The 20,910-nt window shown below is 45.9% G+C and overlaps 1 protein-coding gene across 3 annotated transcripts in view; it reads left to right on the top strand.

Annotated features, from left to right (window-relative positions):
- The window catches only part of c20h12orf56 (chromosome 20 C12orf56 homolog), a 56,836-nt gene that overhangs the window by 17,658 nt on the left and 18,268 nt on the right, over positions 1 to 20,910 (top strand). For 2 of the 3 annotated variants that reach the window (XM_038780791.1, XM_038780793.1), the window contains exons 4-11: positions 3,025 to 3,057; positions 7,089 to 7,506; positions 7,595 to 7,674; positions 11,947 to 12,091; positions 15,033 to 15,139; positions 15,839 to 15,928; positions 17,719 to 17,845; positions 20,283 to 20,357. In XM_038780791.1, coding sequence (XP_038636719.1) covers positions 3,025 to 3,057; positions 7,089 to 7,506; positions 7,595 to 7,674; positions 11,947 to 12,091; positions 15,033 to 15,139; positions 15,839 to 15,928; positions 17,719 to 17,845; positions 20,283 to 20,357 — 1,075 coding nt within the window. The remainder of the gene's footprint in view (positions 1 to 3,024; positions 3,058 to 7,088; positions 7,507 to 7,594; positions 7,675 to 11,946; positions 12,092 to 15,032; positions 15,140 to 15,838; positions 15,929 to 17,718; positions 17,846 to 20,282; positions 20,358 to 20,910) is intronic. The other variant, XM_038780792.1, reaches the window with a different exon arrangement.

The following is a 20,910-nucleotide window of genomic DNA, read 5'->3' as shown; positions in this document are numbered from 1 at the left end:
CTCTGAGACCATGGCCACCCTGAGACCATGACCACCCTGAGACCATGACCACTCTGAGACCGTGACCACCCTGAGACCATGACCACCCTGAGACCATGACCACCCTGACACCGTGACTACTCTGAGACCATGACCACCCTGAGACCATGACCACCCTGACACCGTGACTACTCTGAGACCATGACCACCCTGAGACCATGACCACCTTGAGACCGTGACCACCCTGAGACCATGACCACCCTGAGACCATGACCACCCTCAGACCATGACCACCCTCAGACCATGACCACTCTGAGACCATGACCACCCTGAGACCATGACCACTCTGAGACCATGACCACTCTGAGACCATGACCACCCTGAGACCATGACCACCCTGAGACCATGACCACCCTGAGACCATGACCACCCTGAGACCATGACCACCCTGAGACCATGACCACTCTGAGACCGTGACCACCCTGAGACCGTGACCACCCTGAGACCGTGACCACCCTGAGACCATGACCACTCTGAGACCGTGACCACCCTGAGACCATGACCACCCTGACACCGTGACTACTCTGAGACCATGACCACCCTGAGACCATGACCACCCTGACTCCATGACCACCCTGAGACCGTGACCACCCTGACACCATGACCACCCTGACACCGTGACCACCCTGACACCATGACCACTCTGAGACCATGACCACCCTGAGACCGTGACTACTCTGAGACCATGACCACCCTGAGACCATGACCACTCTGAGACCGTGACTACTCTGACACCATGACCACCCTGAGACCATGACCACCCTGAGACCATGACCACCCTGACACCGTGACTACTCTGAGACCATGACCACCCTGAGACCATGACCACTCTGAGACCATGGCCACCCTGAGACCGTGACCACCCTGAGACCATGACCACCCTGAGACCGTGACTACTCTGAGACCATGACCACCCTGACACCGTGACCACCCTGAGACCATGACCACCCTGAGACCATGACCACCCTGAGACCATGACCACCCTGACTCCATGACCACCCTGACTCCATGACCACCCTGACACTATGACCACCCTGACTCCATGACCACTCTGACTCCATGACCACCCTGAGACCATGACCACCCTGACTCCATGACCACCCTGACACTATGACCACCCTGACTCCATGACCACTCTGACTCCATGACCACTCTGAGACCATGACCACCCTGAGACCATGACCACCCTGACACCGTGACCACCCTGACTCCATGACCACCCTGACACCGTGACCACCCTGACTCCATGACCACTCTGACTCCATGACCACTCTGAGACCATGACCACCCTGAGACCATGACCACCCTGAGACCATGACCACCCTGACTCCATGACCACCCTGACTCCATGACCACCCTGACTCCATGACCACCCTGACACTATGACCAGCCTGACACCTGCTGCTTTCTAGATATCAGTCAGCATCTCACATTTGATTTTCTGTAGGTAAGCTCTTTAATGTTTCCTGTAGCAACAAGAGGCATTCATTTATAAAAAAATTAAGTGCCCAATTCTTTTTTTCTTCCAATTAAGGGGCAATTTAGCATGGCCAGTTCACCTACCCTGGGGGGTACGACCCATGCAGACACAGGGAGAATGTGCAAACTCCACACGGGCAATGATCCTGGGCCGGGATTGAACCCGGGTCCTTGGCACCATGAGGCAGCAGTGCTAACTACTGTGCCACCGTGCTGCCCCATAAGTTGCATTCATGAGTGGAAGTTTGCCTATTGTGGTAGTCGGTATTAGGGGTATTACGGTACCCAGGTTGATGCTGTAAGACCATTGGTGTGGGAGGTACCCAAGACAGCAATATCATTGGTGAAGCCTGCCTCCTGGTTCCGCCCAGTAAGGCGGAGTATAAGAGCCTGTGTCTCCCTAGCAGCTGCATTCTGTACCTGCGCTGCTGGGGGAAACATCTAGTCCAATAAAGTCTTCAATTGTCTTCCAATCTCGCTTCTGCAGTCATTGATCGAGCATCACCTATTTATTTGTGTGTCAGTAGATTGCAGGATCACCCTTTACAGTCGAGGTTAAGCCCGGATGTGCCTCTTCCTACCCCAGGAAGGTGGGGAATGGGGGATTTCTGAAACTCTAAGCTGAATTCTGAGAATATATTTTACAATGTGATTGACAATCTGGGGCCATGGGTTACAGCTCAATTTATTTACTACTTCATCAACTCTTTTTTAAAATAAATTTAGAGTACCCAATTCATTTTTCCAATTAAGGGGCAATTTAGTGTGGCCAATTCACCTAACCTGCACATCTTTGGGTTGTAAGGGTGAAACCCACGCAGACACGGGGAGAATGTGCAAACTCCACATGGACAGTGACCTAGGGCCGGGATTCAAACCGGGTCCTCAGCGCCGCAGTCCCAGTGCTAACCACTGCGCCATATGCCGCCCCTCATCAACTCTTCTTTGAGTAAAACTAAAATGAGATAGCCAGGTAGAAGGAGCTGTTTTCTTTGCACAACATGATCCTGGGCTCATCAGGGAGGAATCTCCTGATTATAGTATCTGCAGCATGGAAACAGCCCATTCACCCAAACCAGTGTTTATTCTCCACACGAGCCTTCTCCCACCAGTTTTCATCTCGCCCTGTTGATACATCCTTCCTCTATTCCTCTCTCCCTCATTCATGTGTATAGTTTCTCCTCAAATGTACTATGCCATTCCCGTCAGCTGCTCCTTGTGGTAGTGAGGTCCCACATTATAAACATGCTCTGGGTAAAGCACCTACCCCTGAATTCCCTGTTGTATTAGTGAGTATCTTGTATTTGTGATCCGATGCTTTTCTACATCTGACCTATCAAACTTTCCAGAATCTTAAAGACTGTTATCAGATCACCTCACAGCCTTCTCTTTTCAACCTTTCCTGATGAGTATAAACTCTCAGTTCTGGTTTGATCCTAGTAAATCTCTTTTTGCGCTGTTGCCAGTGCCTTTTTACAATTGAGTTTCTGCACACTTGTTTTGCAGAGCAGAGTTCAGGCTGATTGAAAGACACATGAGGTGAGATCGTCCGCCGTTCACTCCTGCGGGACCTTCCGATCCTTCCGACGACAGGTTTCCCGGCAGCGTGGGGTGGATCCATGGTGAAATCCCATTGACAGGGGCAGGAACAGATCATCCCGCCCCCGACCAACAACGGGCTACTTCCTGCCACTGAGAAACACACCACAGGGAGACCAGAGAATCTTGTCCATAGATTTTGAGGGCGTCGCCTGCCTTATGTAGAGTCACAGGCCCATACTTCCCACCCAAACCTCACCCGATTACACTTTAATCTGAAGAACATATTGAAATATCTTGATGTGACAAACACTAGTTGAAACTTGAAGTACCTAATGTGCTAATATGAAACATAAATGCTGTTATTTCCAGGAATAATAAGGCTACTAAAACATGTTTCACTCTCTCTCTCCAATTCTTTTCAAGCCAGAACTTTTGTACATTTTGAAGGAAGTGAGTTCAACATTGTCACAATATATTTGATCAAAGCATCTTTGGTTTTGCCTTTTAAAGCCGTTTTAAATAAATGCAAATTACTATTGTCGCAAGTCTCGTTTCGGTTCAAAATGAAATTTGTCAATGAATAAGTTTGCACCTATTGCGGATGATCCTCTGAAGATGTTGTGATGGAAACTCTTATCTCTAACAGGCAGCACTGTCAGGTGACGACTGTTACTATAGCAGGGACATCATGGCTCTCACCCCTTGGCACCTTCTACTCTGAGATGCATGAATTATATCTCAACCCGTAATGTCAAGCTCTACATGCTGAGGCGATGTGATTCTTTCTCCTTGTCACTATGGAAACCAGGCTTAGCCTCTCTGGAAGCCCCATTGATCCTGAAAGAAAGAAAGAATCCTTAATGTGATAACGCACACATAAGCACAAATCACTGCGGTTCCTAAATATCTGCAGTTGATGAAGCTTCTGGTTGCTGTGCAGCGCACAGTTTAAAATGTAGAATCCGCAGGAGCATTTTTATAATAATTTTACAAAAAACTGGATAGATGGCGCTTCAAATTTTTGTCATTTAATATTTACAATATAATGTGCAGAACAATAAGCGATGCCGTAGTTTTTTTACAAAACGCTGAATATCCAAGTAAGTACTGGTGCAGATGTTTTCATGCTGGATGGTGTGCTTGGCAGTTGTTCGATAAGCATGATGTACATACCACTGAAAGGACAAGGCTGGATCAGTGTTTCTGAGAGCTGTACCTTTCTTCTGTAGCTTCACTCTGAATACTGACCGCTCTTTATGTTCACATTTGTTGAGGCAGAGGAGGGGCCTACATGGGGGAACAAGGCAGGAAGCGGGCTCAGGAGCTTAGTCTTGCCCTTTGTTCAGATCCCGGCTCTGGGTCACTGTCCGTGTGGAGTTTGCACAATCTCCTCGTGTCTGCGTGGGTGTCACCCCCACAACCCAAAGATTTGCAGGCTAGGTGGATTGGCCACGCTAAATTGCCCCTTAATTGGAACAAAAAATAACTGAGTACTCTAAATTTAAAAAAAAGTTTTGCACTTTGTGCTGCGTAGATTTCTTTTCCTTCTCCTGTTCTTTGGGATGACCGGCCCGCATTCTCTCTTTTTTTTCTCTCTCACCATTTTAACCTTCACCCATCATGTCTTTGTGGACACTGGGCCTGACTGTTCTGACACATTCCTGGCTAACCACCCACATTTAATATCCCCCCTTACCCCCTCCGCCCCCCCCAAAACACATCCAAAAAACTGTGGGGCCCGTGCCTCAATTCGCATCAAATCCAGCTCACCAATCAACCTTGTGCTTGCTGACCTGTGTTAACTCTCAGTCCGGTTCAACTCCATTTTAAAATTACCATAGTGTTTTCAAAACCTGCCTGTGGTCTCACCTCTCCCTATCTCTGTAATCTCCTCTAACACAACCCTCCAAGGTACCTTGTGCTCCTCCAATACTGGCCACTCAAGCACAGCCCAACTTCCAATTTTTAAAAATTCCTGATTTGGCTTGGCAGCACGGTGGCGCAGTGGTTAGCACTGCATCCTCACGGTGCCGAGGTCCCAGGTTCGATCCCGGCTTTGGGTCACTGTCCGTGTGTAATTTGCACATTCTCCCCGTGTTTGCGTGGGTTTCGCCCCCACAACCCAAAAGATGTGCAGGCTAGGTGGATTGGCCACGCTAAATTGGCCCTGAATTGGAAAACTGGGTTACGGGAATGGGGTGGGGGCGTGGACCTGGATGGCTCTTTCGGAGGGTCGGTGCAGACTCGGTGGGCCGAATGGTATCCTTCTGCACTGTATGGAGTCTATGATTCTGTGATTAAAAGATGGCCTCAGCAGTAGGCCAGGTCCACCAGGTGGAGGGAATCCTCTCTACAGGGCAGCCTGTGTATGCAGCTGAGACCGCAAAGTGGGCCTGGAATGCTGGACCCCACAATCTACGGTCTAGTTCCCAACACACTAGGGAAACCATTGTGCCAAATGAAAAATTCCAGTATCCTCAATTGACTACCTTGCTGCTTCTGGGCAGGCACATACTGTGGCTGCCAATCTTGCCTCCGGCAAAATTCATCCAGATACAGTAAATCGGCACGCCAGCCAGCAGTGTGAATTCTCACGTCAACCTGCCTCTGGACCCACTACCTATGGGGGTGCAGAACCTTCCCTGTAATGGGAAAAAAAAGATTTTCTCTTAGCAATAGTGAGAAACCATTAGTAGGCTACAAGTACAATACAAAAGCTCAAGTTTACAAAATTATCACAAAAAAAATAATCCTGTCAGTCTCACCACCCAAAGACGATTTAACTCTGGGTACAGCATCAAACTCAGAGTAACAAGAAAAAGAAAGTGTGCGGTGAATATTACAATTGTTGTGACCAATAATTAGGTTTCAATTACTTTTCCTCGAGCAGTTCACAGTCGCTTCCATGTTGTATGCAATGGATAACAAGCTGGCATTTAATGCCTCTGACCTTTTGTAGAATTAGCTTCTGTGTTCAGTATCATGGCTGGTTTCACATGACTTTATATCGCTGTTAGAAGAGCCAGTTTAATCTGAAAAGTGGCCATGTGCCTGTATAGTAATCCAGAATGAGAGTACTTGAGTTTCTTTGGATGCCGTAATACTTGCCATTGACTTACCTTTCAGATACTGAGGGAAGAAAAGTATTTGTCAGCTTAATTTGGATTCAGGTTACTGGCTATTATGTTCTCTGTTTCCCTAATTTAAAAGGGTCTTTATAAAACTAATTAGCGAAAACCTTATCTTGCTTCTTTGCTGTTTTACACGTAAATTCCTTTTTGAATGAGGCGGCATGGTGGCACAGTGGTTAGCACTGCTGCCTCAGGTCGCTGAGTACCCGGGTTTGACCCTGACCTTGGGTCACTGTCCGTGTGGAGTTTGCACATTCTCCCCTGTCTGTATGGGTTTCACCCCCTCAACCCAAAGATGTACAGAGGAGGTGGATTGCTCACACTAAATTGCCCTTAGTTTGAAAAAAATAATTGGGTACTCTAAATTGAAAAAGAAATTCGGGCAACACGGCGGCGTAGTGGCTAGCACTGCTGCTTCATAGCACTGGGGACTCAGTTTCGATCCTAGCTCCGGGTCAGTGTCCCTGTGGAGTTTGCACATTCTCCCATGTCTGCCTGGGTCTCATCCCCAGAACCCAAAGATGTGTAGCGTAGGTGGATTGGCCACGCTAAATTGCCCCTCAATTGGAAAAGAAAAGAATTGGGTACTCTAAATTTTTTTTAAAAATAGATCAAGGTGGAATATCCTTAAGTTTCGAGATAGGCTATTCAGGAAGCACTGCTTCACTTGCGCAATAGTTAAAACCCTTTCCCAAAACGTTGTTGGGCTCGATTGAAAATGTCAAAATTGAGAATGTTAGATTCCTGTTAGCTGAAGGTATTGACGGACATGGAACAAAAGCAAATAAAGAGAGTTAAGATACAGATCAGCACATATAGGCTCGAGAGGCTGAATGACCTTCTCTTGTTTCCTTGCCTCTTCCTGCGGAAATTCATCTTTGTGTTTTCTACATTCAGGGAACTTGCAGCAGAGTCCGGGGAGCCACATTCCACACTGAAGCAATCCGCTACCTTCCCTACCTCCGCCATGAAGAATTTGAAACTGTCTGATCAGCTTAATGCGGAGCGTTCTCTATCTACACCTCCAAACGCCCGACCACTGCCAGTGCCTCCGAAAGAAACTACAACAACTATACCTGCACTGAGAACATCTTCTTATAGCTCAGCATCAATGGAACAATTGGCACCCAGTCCTTACATCTGGCACAGAAACAGTAAGGAACACCGATCTGATTCAAGCAATGCCGCCCCAGAATCAGACAAGAGGATAACAGGACAATTCAAGCAACAAGAGTCCGAACTTCACCTCTACATTATTTCTATGTCCTCTCTAATATTTCTCCATTTAAAAAGTGCGTGGAACAATTATATGATTGTAAGTACAAGCGGGGGTCCAGGGTTTGATGCCTATGCTTCACGTTCAGCTTTGTTAATGTTTGGTTTTCCTTTAACATTCTTTGCAGCAGTCGACATTAATGCAGGACCCAGCGTATGCGAGAGTAAGTGCACCGCTATCTCCTGCTCGAGGTCCAAAGTCAAACAGGTAACTTCTATCCCACGCCTCCCCTCTGGTTTCTGGAGTTTGGAAAAGACAAAATAATAAAACCTGAATTGATCTAAAATAAATGCCCAAAGATGCTGGTAATGTGCGGCCATGTTGGTCAGTTTCTGAAAGGCTGGGATCTTTCATCAGCACTTTTGTTTTTGTCTGTTCTTGCGATGGAGGCATCGCTGGCTAGGCTAGCATTTATTACCCCTCCCTAATTGCCCCCGAGAAGCTGATGGTGAGCTGCCTTTGTGAGCTGCTGCTGTAGCGGTTTGATGCAACTGAGTGATTTGTGAGGCCATTTGAGAGGGGTGATTAAGAGTCAACTACTTTGCTGTGAGTCTGGAATCACAAACCCAATTTTCTTCCCTGAAGGACATTAGTGAACGAGAAGCGTTTTTGCAACAATCTGGTAGTTCATGATCATTATTAATGAGACAACCATTTTATTTGAGATCTAAGCAGTTTACATGGCCCCAGCTGTCATGGTGGAATTGAATTTGAACTTGTATTTGTGGAGCATTAGTCCAAGACTCTGGGTTACTAGTCCAGTAACATGATGCTGCCCTCCATTCTTGTATTGTGGAAGCATGGAAGAACTCTTTATCAAATTAACTGTGTCTGTTACTGTTGTGCATTAAAGACCTGGAATAGTGTGAAAAGTCTTGGTCCCCTTATCTAAGGAAGGATATGCTGGCATTGGAGGCAGTTGAGAGAAGGTTCACGAACTTGATCCTAGGTATGGAGGGATTTGTTCCTGAGGAGAGAGGGGTTCAGTAGGTTGGGCCTGTACTCATTGGGTTCAGAAGAATGAGAAGCGACCTTATTGATCCATATAGGATTCTCAGGGTTGAGAGGTTGTTTCCCCTTGCGAGGTTGGAGAGTCTAGGACCAGAGGGCATGACCTTAGAGTAAAGGGTGGCCCATTTAAGACCAAGATGATGAGGTATTTCTTTTCTGAGGGTAGTGTAATTGTCGAATTCTTTACCGCAGAGGGTTGTGGAGGCTGGGCCGTCAAGTATGTTCAAAACTGAGATACATAGATTTTTAATCAGTAAGGGTAGCAGGGATTATGGGGATAAGGCAGGAAAGTGGAGTTGAGGATTATTATATCAAAATGGCGGAGCAGACTCGATGGGCTGAATGGCCTGTTTCTCTTAGGGCTTATGGTCTAACACAGACGTGGTTGTGAAAAACACTTATCCATCTGATGTAATATGATATAGTGGCATTGACTTTGTGGTATTCCCTAGTCACATCTGTCACCATAACTTAAAATACATATGAAGGTTTGAAATTTGAATTTAAAATTGCGTACTAAAATGGACTACTGTTGTCATGACACCACCTACAGAAACATACGCATGTCATACCATTGGGCTAATCAAGACAGATGTTTGAAGAGTGGAAAGTTTTGGGAGGTGGTGGTGGTGAGGAGATGAACAGAGCCATTAGATCACAAATCACATTGGAGAGAGATCAAGCTAAATGTTTTATTCATGGTTTTCAGATTCCAACACTCCAGGGATTCACAAGGGATCTTCAGACTTCAATTATTCGTTTAATCAGAACTATGTATTTTTGGAGAAACAGGAACATTCAGACATATGAATTAGGAGCCACTCGGCCCCTCGAGCCCGCCCTGCCATTCAATAAGATCATGGCTGATCTGACTGGCCTCAACTCCACATTCCTGTCTGACCCCGATAATCTTTGACTCCCTTGTTCGTCGAGAATGCATCTACCTCTGGGGGTGGCGGAGTGGTTGGCACTTCTTCCTCACGGCACTGAGGACCCGGGTTCGATCCCGGCCCCGGGTCACTGTCCGTGTGGAGTTTGCACATTCTCCCCGTGTCTGCGTGGGTCTCACCCCCACAACCCAGAGATGTGCAGGGTAGGTGAATTGGCCACGTTAAATTTCCCCTTAATTGGAAGAAATAGAATTGGGTACTCTAAATTTAAAAAAAAAAAGAGATTTCATCTGCCGCTGCCTTAAAAATACTCGATGTCCTTGCCTCCGCCACCCTCCGGGAAGAGAGTTCCATAGATTCACAATCCTCTGATTGGAAAACCTCTTTTAAGTGTGCCCTAGTTCTAGTCTGTCCCACAAGGGGAAACATCCTTTCAGCATCCACTCTATCAAGCCCCCTCAGGATCTTATGTTTCAATAAGAGCACCTCTCATTCTTCTAAACTCCAATGGATACAGGCCTAACCTGTCCAACCTTTCCTCATAAGACAATCCCTTCATCCAAGGAATCAGTCGAGTGAACAATACAACTATGTTCTTCCTTAAATGAGACCATAAGGCTACATAATCTAGTGATGGGAGACAAGGAAATAGCTGAGGAACTTAATAAGTACTTTGCGTCAGTCTTCACAGTAGAAGACATGAGTAATATCCCAACAATTCAGGAAAGTCAGGGGGCAGAGTTGAATATGGTTGCCATCACAAAGGAGAAGGTGCTAGAGAAACTAAAAGGTCTGAAAATTGATAAATCTCCGGGCCCAGATGGGCTACATCCTAGAGTTCTAAAGGAGATAGCTGAAGAAATAGTGGAGGCGTTAGTTATGATCTTTCAAAAGTCACTGGAATCAGGGAAAGTCCCAGAGGATTGGAAAATCGCTGTTGTAACCCCCCTGTTCAAGAAGGGAATAAGAAAAAAGATGGAAAATTATAGGCCAATTAGCCTAACCTCGGTTGTTGGCAAAATTCTAGAATCCATCGTTAAGGATGAGATTTCTAGATTCTTGGAAGTGCAGGGTCGGATTAGGACAAGTCAGCATGGATTTAGTAAGGGGAGGTCGTGCCTGACAAACCTGTTAGAGTTCTTTGAAGAGATAACAAATAGGTTAGACCAAGGAGAGCCAATGGATGTTATCTATCTTGACTTCCAAAAGGCCTTTGACAAGGTGTCTCACGGGAGACTGCTGAGTAAAATAAGGGCCCATGGTATTCGAGGCAAGGTACTAACATGGATTGACGATTGGCTGTCAGACAGAAGGCAGAGAGTTGGGATAAAAGGTTCTTTTTCGGAATGGCAACCGGTGACAAGTGGTGTCCCGCAGGGTTCAGTGTTGGGGCCACAGCTGTTCTCTTTATATATTAACGATCTAGATGACGGGACTGGGGGCATTCTGGCCAAGTTTGTCGATGATACAAAGATAGGTGGAGGGGCAGGTAGTATTGAGGAGGTGGGGAGGCTGCAGAAAGATTTAGACAGTTTAGGAGAATGGTCCAAGAAGTGGCTGATGAAATTCAACGTGGGCAAGTGCGAGGTCTTGCACTTTGGAAAAAAGAATAGAGGCATGGACTATTTTCTAAACGGTGACAAAATTCATAATGCTAAAGTGCAAAGGGACTTGGGAGTCCTAGTCCAGGATTCTCTAAAGGTAAACTTGCAGGTTGAGTCCGTAATTAAGAAAGCAAATGTAATGTTGTCATTTATCTCAAGAGGCTTGGAATATAAAAGCAGGGATGTACTTCTGAGGCTTTATAAAGCACTAGTTAGGCCCCATTTAGAATACTGTGAGCAATTTTGGGCCCCACACCTCAGGAAGGACATACTGGCACTGGAGCGGGTCCAGCGGAGATTCACACGGATGATCCCAGGAATGGTAGGCCTAACATACGATGAACGTCTGAGGATCGTGGGATTATATTCATTGGAGTTTAGGAGGTTGAGGGGAGATCTAATAGAAACTTACAAGATAATGAATGGCTTGGATAGGATGGACGTAGGGAAGTTGTTTCCATTAGCAGGGGAGACTAGGACGCGGGGGCACAGCCTTAGAATAAAAGGGAGTCACTTTAGAACAGAGATGAGGAGAAATTTCTTCAGCCAGAGAGTGGTAGGTCTGTGGAATTCATTGCCACAGAGGGCGGTGGAGGCCGGGACATTGAGTGTCTTTAAGACAGAAATTGATAAATTCTTGATTTCTCGAGGAATTAAGGGCTATGGGGAGAGAGCGGGTAAATGGAGTTGAAATCAACCATGATTGAATGGTGGAGTGGACTCGATGGGCCGAATGGCCTTACTTCCGCTCCTATGTCTTATGGTCTTATAATATAACCGTTATAGATAAAGTACAACAAAGTGCCTGACATTTTCAATTGAATTCCTTGTTGCAAGATTATATCTGTGTCTCCCCTTAAGATAACGCATTACCTTTGCTAGCTCGTTAATTGACTGGATTTGATATATATATATATAGATATTTTGAGAGCTTTCTGTGCACTCTATGTTGAACCCGACCTGTGTTGTGCCAGTTCAGAGGAAATAAATAAGCTGTTCAGTCAACTGAGCGCAGAGCTACTGCACGGCAATAATCTACTGGAGCGGAGCTTTTCTCTGGTACAGGAGCTGAAAACAGCAGCTCGCAGGAACTTCACCATTAAAAAGCTCTTCTGGAAGGTAAGCCTCTCCTGTCGTCTCCCAGCTTCTGTTCTGTTTGTAAAGCCAAGGGTCCCATATGTCTTTTTTTAACAGTCCTCTCAATTTACCCTGCCCCCTTCAGTGGCTCATGAGACGAACCTCCACCCCCTGCTCAGAACTCTCTGTTTTTGCACCCTCTTTAAATTTCCACTATTGAATTTACTTAGCTTCTCCTCTCCCCCCCCCCCCCCCCCCCCACACACACCCACCCACATTCTTCCGACTGAGTGAACCATGTTAGGGCAGCAAGTTGGCATTGTGGATAGCACAATGGCTTCACAGCTCCAGGGTCCCAGGTTCGATTCCGGCTTGGGTCACTGTCTGTGGGAAGTCTGCACGTTCTCCCCGTGTGTGCGTGGGTTTCCTCCGGGTGCTCCGGTTTCCTCCCACAGTCCAAAGATGTGCAGGTTAGGTGGATTGGCCATGATAAATTGCCCTTAGTGTCCAAAATTGCCCTTAGTGTTGGGTGGGGTTACTGGGTTATTGGGATAGGGGGAGGTGTTGACCTTGGGTAGGGTGCTCTTTCCAAGAGCCGGTGCAGACTCGATGGGCCGAATGGCCTCCTTCTGCACTGTAAATTCAATAAAAATCAATGTTGTCCCAATTATCAGCACCGAACTTTATTTGCCAAGTGTCTGCCCATGAAAACCGTTAGTCCATGTCCTCCGAAGGATGAAAGATTTCTATTACATGGGAAGACTAGATAAACTAGAGTTATGGGGCGATTTAACAGAAGTGCTTAAAGTCTTGAAGGGTTTTGATGGCATAAATAAGGAGAAATCTGTTTCAAGTGGCAAAAGAGTTGGCAACCAGAGGGGACAGGCAGAACATGACTGGCAAGGGGCAGTATGAGGAATTATATTTTACACAGTGACTCGTTATAATCTAGAACTCAATCACAGAAAAGGTGGTGGAAGCAGATTCCATATTATCTTAAGAGAGCTGGCACATGCAGGAGGGATCGAATGGCCACTCCAGTGCTTTATCATTCTGTAATTCTGGGGCATTCATTAAAAAAGAAAATTAGAGTACCCAATTATTTTGTTTTCCAATTAAGGGGCAATTTAGCGTGGCCAATCCACCTAACCTGCACATCTTTGGGTTGTGGGGATGAAACAAACGCAGACACGGGGAGAATGCTGGAGCGTTCATATATTAATGAACCAGTTTCTTCTTTTAAAGTCCTAAACATCGATTTTCACATCTGGGAGTCACTAGCTGACAATGGGGAAATGGTAGCATCGGCTGTGGGCTGGCTTGCGTTGCCATGACAATCGGTGGCTACGGCGGATTGGTGACAGGTCCCAACACTGAAAACAACAACCCAGTATCATACCTAGTAACCACCTTGTATGCAGCACTTGTGACAGAACCAGACTATCATGGTTTGGCCACTTTAGCTGTCAGCAAAAGTACCTCATATGAACCACCCCCCCCCCCCCCCCCCCCCCCCCCCTCTGCCTTCCCGCCCCCAATTTGGTCAAACATCATCTTCTGTAGATGAAAGGAAACCAATAATGATTCATAAAAAAACATTTTTATTATGCATTCTGTCTTTCAAATCCTCAGGATTTCCTACTGCATTTCAGAACCAACAGATTAGCTGGTGCAGTCACCACTGCCTTTTCGAGAAAGAACGTGCGTCTATTTAATGTCTTCTGTGACCTGAGGATGAGCCAAAGCACTTTGCAACCAATGGGTAGTATTACGATCCCAGACCAGACCCCAACAATGGATAGGATACTGGGCCGAAACCCCAATATTTTAGTTAATTTTGTAAGACTGTGTGGAAAGAATGATTCACTTCAGGAGTGATTGCATGAAGAAATGGGATTTGGTATTTTAAAAAACAAAACCTTATTATGAATACAATATTAAGCTCTAACTTCACACCTCAAAATAACATTACCCTTAAACACTACTACTCAATTCACCATTACATAACAAGAAAATACACATACAGCTTAATCCATCTTAAAAGCAGCACGGCATAGAGTAATACTTGTTTCACAGAACAGATTTGGCTCCTGTTAGACCCCCTTCAGACTCTGGCTGAATATCTTCAAAAAGCTGGTTCACCGTTGTGTTTCGAGCTTTTCCCTTGTCCTCAAATAAGACTGCTATGCTTTAAATGTTATTACGCATTTTTTGGGCGGGACGCTGGTGCAGTGGTTAGCCCTGCTGCCTCACGCCGCTGAGGACCCGGGTTTGATCCCGGCCCCAGGTCACTGACGGTGTGGAGTTTGCACATTCTCCCAGTGTTTGTTTGGGTCTCATCCCACAACCCAAAAGATACGCAGGGTAGGTGGATTGGCCACACTAAATTGTTCTGAAATTGGATTCTCCAAACTTATTTTTTAAAATTATTCTTTTTTTTAAAAAAAAAACTCTTTTTCTATTGTGAGAGAATTGAGGACTTCATGTCAGACATCAATTCCTTTCCAAAGCTTTCTCAAAATATCTCTCTGAATTCCTTAGCTCTACCCAGAAATGACATAATCTCCCCAAGCTGAAAAGCAAATGGACCAATAACTCCCCAGGTACTTCCCCCAGTCAAGCCACAGTGCATGAACCCAGACTGTCAAACTCACTATAACCCCAGGCTTTTAACCCACACAAACACGTGGAGAATGTGCAAACGGACAGTGACTCAGAATCGAACCTGGGACCTCGGCGTCGTGAAGCAGCAGTAGTGAATCACTGCGCCACTGTGCTGCCGCTTCTTGTGGTCTCTTAAGACCCTGGAGCAGGGCTTGAACCTGTTACCTTCTGACTCTTTGAGACGATTGTGCCATCAATTGAGCCAAAGCTGGTTCTTGGATGTATAAGAGAGCATATTTGCTTTGGAATATTTTGCATATTACTTTTTGCTTGAACACTGGATTTTCACTAAAGACTTGATGTTTTGATTTGTCCACAGTCAAACGACTTGTATCCTTTTCTTATCAGCAAACTTCAGGAGCATTTGCCAAAGTATGAGAATCCCAGCACCCAGCAAGATGTGCGCAAAATGGCAGACGACCTGCAGTGAGTAACATGTTTCTATAGATTTAAGCCCCAGTGCAAAAGCTTTTTGAGGCCAATCCATATTTGCAACAAATTCCCATTACTCGTATTTGCAAATCAAAGCTCACAATAGAGGGAACACGTAAAGCAACAGGATAACACGGTCTTAAAGTAGAAAGCGCTGAAAATACTCGGTAGGTTATGGGAGCATCAGTCGAGAGAGAGACAGTTAACATTTCAGCTCAGTGATCTTTCATCAGAACCGGAAAAAAGTTAGATGTATCCGGTTTCAAGAAGTGCAGAGGCATCAAAAGTGAGGGAGAGGAAAAAAAACAAAAGGGACAATGGCACAAGGCGAAAGAAGGTGCTGGTGAGCTAAGTAACAAAATGAAAGATGGGTCGAAATGAAACGAAAGATGGGAATGGAACAATTATTACCAACATCGGGCTGACAACATTTATGATCTGAAATTGTTAAACTCCGTGTTGTGGCCGGAAGACTGTAAAGTGCCTAGCGGAAAGATAAGGTGCTGGACCTGGAGCTTTGTGTTGAGCTTAATTAGAACAGTGCACGTGGGCGAGGACAGAGAGGTCAGAGTGGGAGCGAAGAATTAGAATAACAGACAAAGTTGAGGGTCACGCATACAGACTGTATGGAGGTGTTCCACCAAGGGGAAGATGTCAATATTAACTGAAATCTGATTTCTTTTGTCTGCTTAGGTTTTGTATTTTGATCGTAGAGACGTTAGGAGTCATGTTCAGGGAGACGGAAACAGAACCAAAACGTCTGATTCTTCTGAACACTAAACGGTACGTGTGGTACCAGTGGGTCCCACCCAATGAGAAGAAAGCTTGATTGGCAAAAGCGCCTGTTCAAACAGAGTTTCCTACTTGAAATTTCCATCACCTACAAGTCAGAAATGTGATGGAAGGCTTCACACTCCCCTAAATGGACGAGGTTGTGGTGTATGGTAATGTCACTGGACTAACTATACTGAGGCCCTGGCTAATGCTCTGCCAACACAAGTTCAATCCTACCACAGCAGCTGAATTTGAAATCAACTAATCAAAATCTAGAATGAAAGAAAATAGTCGGGTTAGCCCTGCTGCCTCACAGCGCCGAGATTCCAGGTTTGATCCCGGCTCTGGGTCACTGTCCGTGTGGAGTTTGTACATTCTCCCCGTGTTTGCGTGGGTTTCGCCCCCACAACCCAAAGATATGCTGGGTAGGTGGATTGGCCACACTAAATTGGCCCTTAATTGGAAAAAATGAATTGGGTACTCTAAATTTATTTTTAAAATAGTCTTGGTAATATTGTCCATGGAAGCAATTGTAAAATACCCATCTGGTTCACTAATGCCATTTTGGAAGGAAATCTGCGGTACTTACCTGGTCTGGCCTACATATGATTTCACCTGACATTGACCTAGAACATAGAACAGTACAGCACAGAACAGGCCCTTCGGCCCTCGATGTTGTGCCGAGCAATGATCACCCTACTCAAACCCATGTATCCACCCTATACCCGTAACCCAACAACCCCCCCTTAACCTTACTTTTTAGGACACTAGGGCAATTTATCATGGCCAATCCACCTAACCCGCACATCTTTGGACTGTGGGAGGAAACCGGAGCACCCGGAGGAAACCCACGCACACACGGGGAGGACGTGCAGACTCCGCACAGACAGTGACCCAGCCGGGAATCGAACCTGGGACCCTGGAGCTGTGAAGCATTTATGCTAACCACCATGCTACCGTGCTGCCCTGAACCTAGACACCGGAAATGACAACAGCACACCCAGTTCTGTTAACCATGTAAAGTCCTTCCTGCTAACATCTGGGGGCTTGTGCCAAAATTGAGAGAGATGTCATACAGACCTGACTAGTCATACTCATGGACAATGACCCAGATATCACCATCCTTGGTTATGTCCTGTCCCACCAACAGGACAGACCCACAAGAGGTGGCAGCGTAGTGCTCATACAGCCAGGGGAGGGAGTTGCCCTGGGAGTCCTCAACATTGATTCTGGACCCCATAAAGTCTCATGGCATCAGGCCAAATATGGGCAAGGAAACCTCCTTCTTCCGGGAGCTCCGGTTTCCTCCCACAAGTCCCGAAAGACGTGCTGTTAGGTGGATTGGACATTCTGAATTCTTCCTCAGTGTACCTGAACAGGCGCCGGAGTGTGACGACTAGGGGATTTTCACAGTAACTTCATTGCAGTGTAAATGTAAGCCTGCTTGTGACAATAATCAAGAGTATTATTATGATCCTCTCCAAGACTTGGAGTCTTGCAGTTATATCGGCTGCTCCTTCACGGCCGCTGAGTCAAAATACTGGATCTCGCGCCCAGACTCTTAACTCTTAAATGCCCTCGGGGATGGGCATTAAATGCAGGCCCAGCCAGCGATGCCCACATCCCATGAATGAATAAACTGCACTGTGGGTGTGCCTACACCACAAGACAAATTGGGCAATATGTTCTTAATGATGGGAGATTAAACGTGACCTGAAGGAAGCTTCCAGCATCTTGCATGACAATGGGTATTTAGCAAAAGATTTTATAATCAGTGTTTTTTTGTTTCCACTTACTAGAGATATGTCTGTCATGAACTTACTGAAGATTTTATTAAATGGACCACAGATTCTCAACCCATCTCATGCAGTTGGTATCAATATGCCAGCCGCATATGAAATTTCAGCCAGCTCTCAAGATGCTGAGGTAAGCCTCTGTAGTCTCCAGCCGTACAACTATCAGAACTCTGCACTCCTACAATTCTGGCCTCTTGTGCATCTCCGATTTTAAAAAATTGTTCCACCATTGGCTTCACTTTCAGCTACCTGAACCCTAAGCCAGTGTTCTTCAAACTTTTTTTTCGGGGACCCATTTTTACCAACCGGCCAGCCTTCGGGACTCAACCCGGCGACCTTCGCGACCCACGACGGCCGACCTTCGCGACCCACCATTTTCTCTTACCTTGTTTGCTGCTGACAAAAATGGAGGAAATGGGTCCTTTTGGCCCTCGTACACTCTCCTCCAATGGAACCTGTTGGATGAAGGTGAAGCCTTCCGGTGTCGGAAAGTATGGAGTCTCCATCTGTCCAAAGTTCTGAATTTTTTTCCTGTAAAATTTTATCAAATAACCCCCCCCCCGATGCCTTTTTTTTAACATGTTCCTGGCTGCTTGCAGCCGGCGTTATGAAAAGCCGGCCGCTGCGCGGGGATTTGTGCGATCGAAAGCGCCGCGGACAACGGCTCCGTGACCCTCCTGACACCCGCCCGCGACCCACCCGCGGGTCGCACCCCCGACTTTGAAGAACGCTGCCCTAAGCTCTGAAATGCGATCTTTAAATCTCTCCCAATCCACCTTTGAAATGCTCCTGAACACCTTACCTCGGAGTTCTTGTAGTGCGGTGGATAGTGTCCCTGACTCTGAAGCTCAGAAGCTCTGCGTCAAAGTCTCACGCCAGGACTTGATGTCAGAGGAAGGTGCATCCATAATGCAGCCAAACAACCGGGCATCGGCTTATAAATCCTTCCAACACACACCAATGGTACTGGTAAGAGTGGGAAAGATTCCCCTTTCGAAATGTAATGGAAAGGAATTGGCGCCTCTGTCGTTACTATCCATAGCTCCAGACTGCAACATGCATGTATAAGTGTACATTGCCGCAGCAATGTGGACTCTTTGGGCTGGGCTCAGTTGGCTGTAGGTGTGGATCACAGTGGATCAAACAGTATAGGGTTCAATCCCTGCTCTGCCCCTACTTGTGGTGGAGGTTGTGACGTGGGCTGGACCTGTCTTTGATCATGCTCCTGTGAATTGTTTTACTATTGAAAGGAACGTTAGAAATGCAAGTGTTTGTTGTTGTTATTGTTCCGATCCTGGACCAGACCCCAAATTTGTTAGGATACCGGATAAGAACTCAGAAGCACTTTTAAATTGCAAAACTGAGGAAAGGATACTTCTCTTCAGGAGTCTTTCCATTGCCCATTAGGTGTCTTTTATAATAAAACAAACTTTATTCTTAACAAAGGATTAAACGCATTAACATCACAGAAAATGGTTAAACAATTCTTAACAACCAAAGAAAACACTTTAAATTCTAAAACTGATACCAGTAATTTCACTGGAATCGGCTGACCCAGTGTAACAGACCAGGGAATCTTAAACCTCTGGTGAGTTACGTCCCAAACTATACATGTGAGAGTTTCCTCTATCACATAAACACTGGAACAGTTCAATAATATCAGGCCCCATTACTCAGTCATCATTACGAGAGTCCATCCATTGTAAAGTCGCCATAGTCCCAGATGACCGTAGGCTGTTTTCCTCTTTGAGGGTGGTGGTTTAACCTGAGGATCACCACACCTCAGGAAAGGGGCAAGGTTGAGCAGGCAGGGTCTTCACGAATAACCTCAGCTGGTACGGGAATTGAACCCACGCTGCTGGCCTCGCTCTGCATCACGAGCCAGCTGTCCAGCCAACTGAGCTATACCGGTTTCCATCCCTTGTGCTGGTTTGAAGACTCCTCACACTTAGCTCATTTTCTTAGGCCCACGGACACTCTGGCATGTTCCTGAAGTTTCTTCAGATCAACAATATTCAATTTACTAAGAAACTTATTGTGTACACAGATGAAAGTTGGAAACAGTTCAGTATGGTTGTCTTTTAGTCACTTTATAAGTGATTTTAAAATCAGGTTACTCACAGGTGAATAAGATCTGAACACTCGTATTAATAGTGCTTACTTTTTGGGGAATAAACCCGTTCTCAGCTGTGTGAATAAAATTAAACCGGGTTACCGCTCTCAAATGTATCAAGTCATACTTTTTCAATGGAAAGAAAGAAATTATTCTACTCTGCTGCCTGATTGCGCTGGGTCACAGAAGATTTTGTTTGTGATTATGCAAATTATTTTGACCACAAATATGTCCTGTAACCTGCGCAGCTTTTCAATTACTTGCAGGGCAATGATTTTGACATATTTTGAGTGAGTTCCAAGACCAAAGTGACTTGAGGATGGGAGCAGTAAAAAGGTATGATTGCGTACATGCAGGCAGGAGGTATGGCCCCTAAATGCAATGACGCTGTAAGGTCAGTTTGTGAAGCTGCTAAACAGTGGAACTTAATTAATAGTGCTTTCGGCTTTTGCAGTTACAGAAACTACAGCTGGAGTACGGTGTCGCAGTGACAGCGGTTGTGTATGAAATTTTCCTTATAACTCACCAGGTGAGTGCATAACATCAGCTAGCGTCTCACTTTATTACCTGCATTGTGCAAGCTATAGATGGTACCTATAAATGCACGGGGTAGGTTAGCTCAGTTGGCTGCACGGCTGCTTCATGATGCAGAGTGGACCTCGTACCTCTGTGTGAAGACAAACGTGTGCGTGTGTGTATTTATTTATCTGGAACCCCTTTTTGTTGACAACTCATTTACTTTTCTTTCCAATTAAGGGGAAATTTAGCGCGGCCAATCCACCTATTCTAAACATCTTTGGGTTGTGGGGGTGAGACCCATGCAGACATGGGAGAATGTGCAAACTCCACATGGACAGTGACCCGGGGCCGGAATCAAACCTCGGCGCCGTGAGGCAGCAGTGCTAGCCACTGCACCGCCCTGCAGCCCCTACACCTCATTTAGTTTAACAAAAATTCCCTTCTTTACTTTTAGACGAACAGCTCACTATTTAATCCAATCCTGCCCCCTTAAAGCCTTTTAACATAGTTGCATTATTGACTTAACAACGCCAGACCTGGCTCAGCAAACATCGTTCAGCTGT

The sequence above is a fragment of the Scyliorhinus canicula genome, chromosome 20, assembly GCF_902713615.1.
Source record: "Scyliorhinus canicula chromosome 20, sScyCan1.1, whole genome shotgun sequence".
Classification (NCBI taxonomy): Eukaryota; Metazoa; Chordata; class Chondrichthyes; order Carcharhiniformes; family Scyliorhinidae; genus Scyliorhinus; species Scyliorhinus canicula.
Note: the sequence above shows the minus strand (reverse complement) of the source record. Positions and strands in the feature narration are given on the sequence as shown.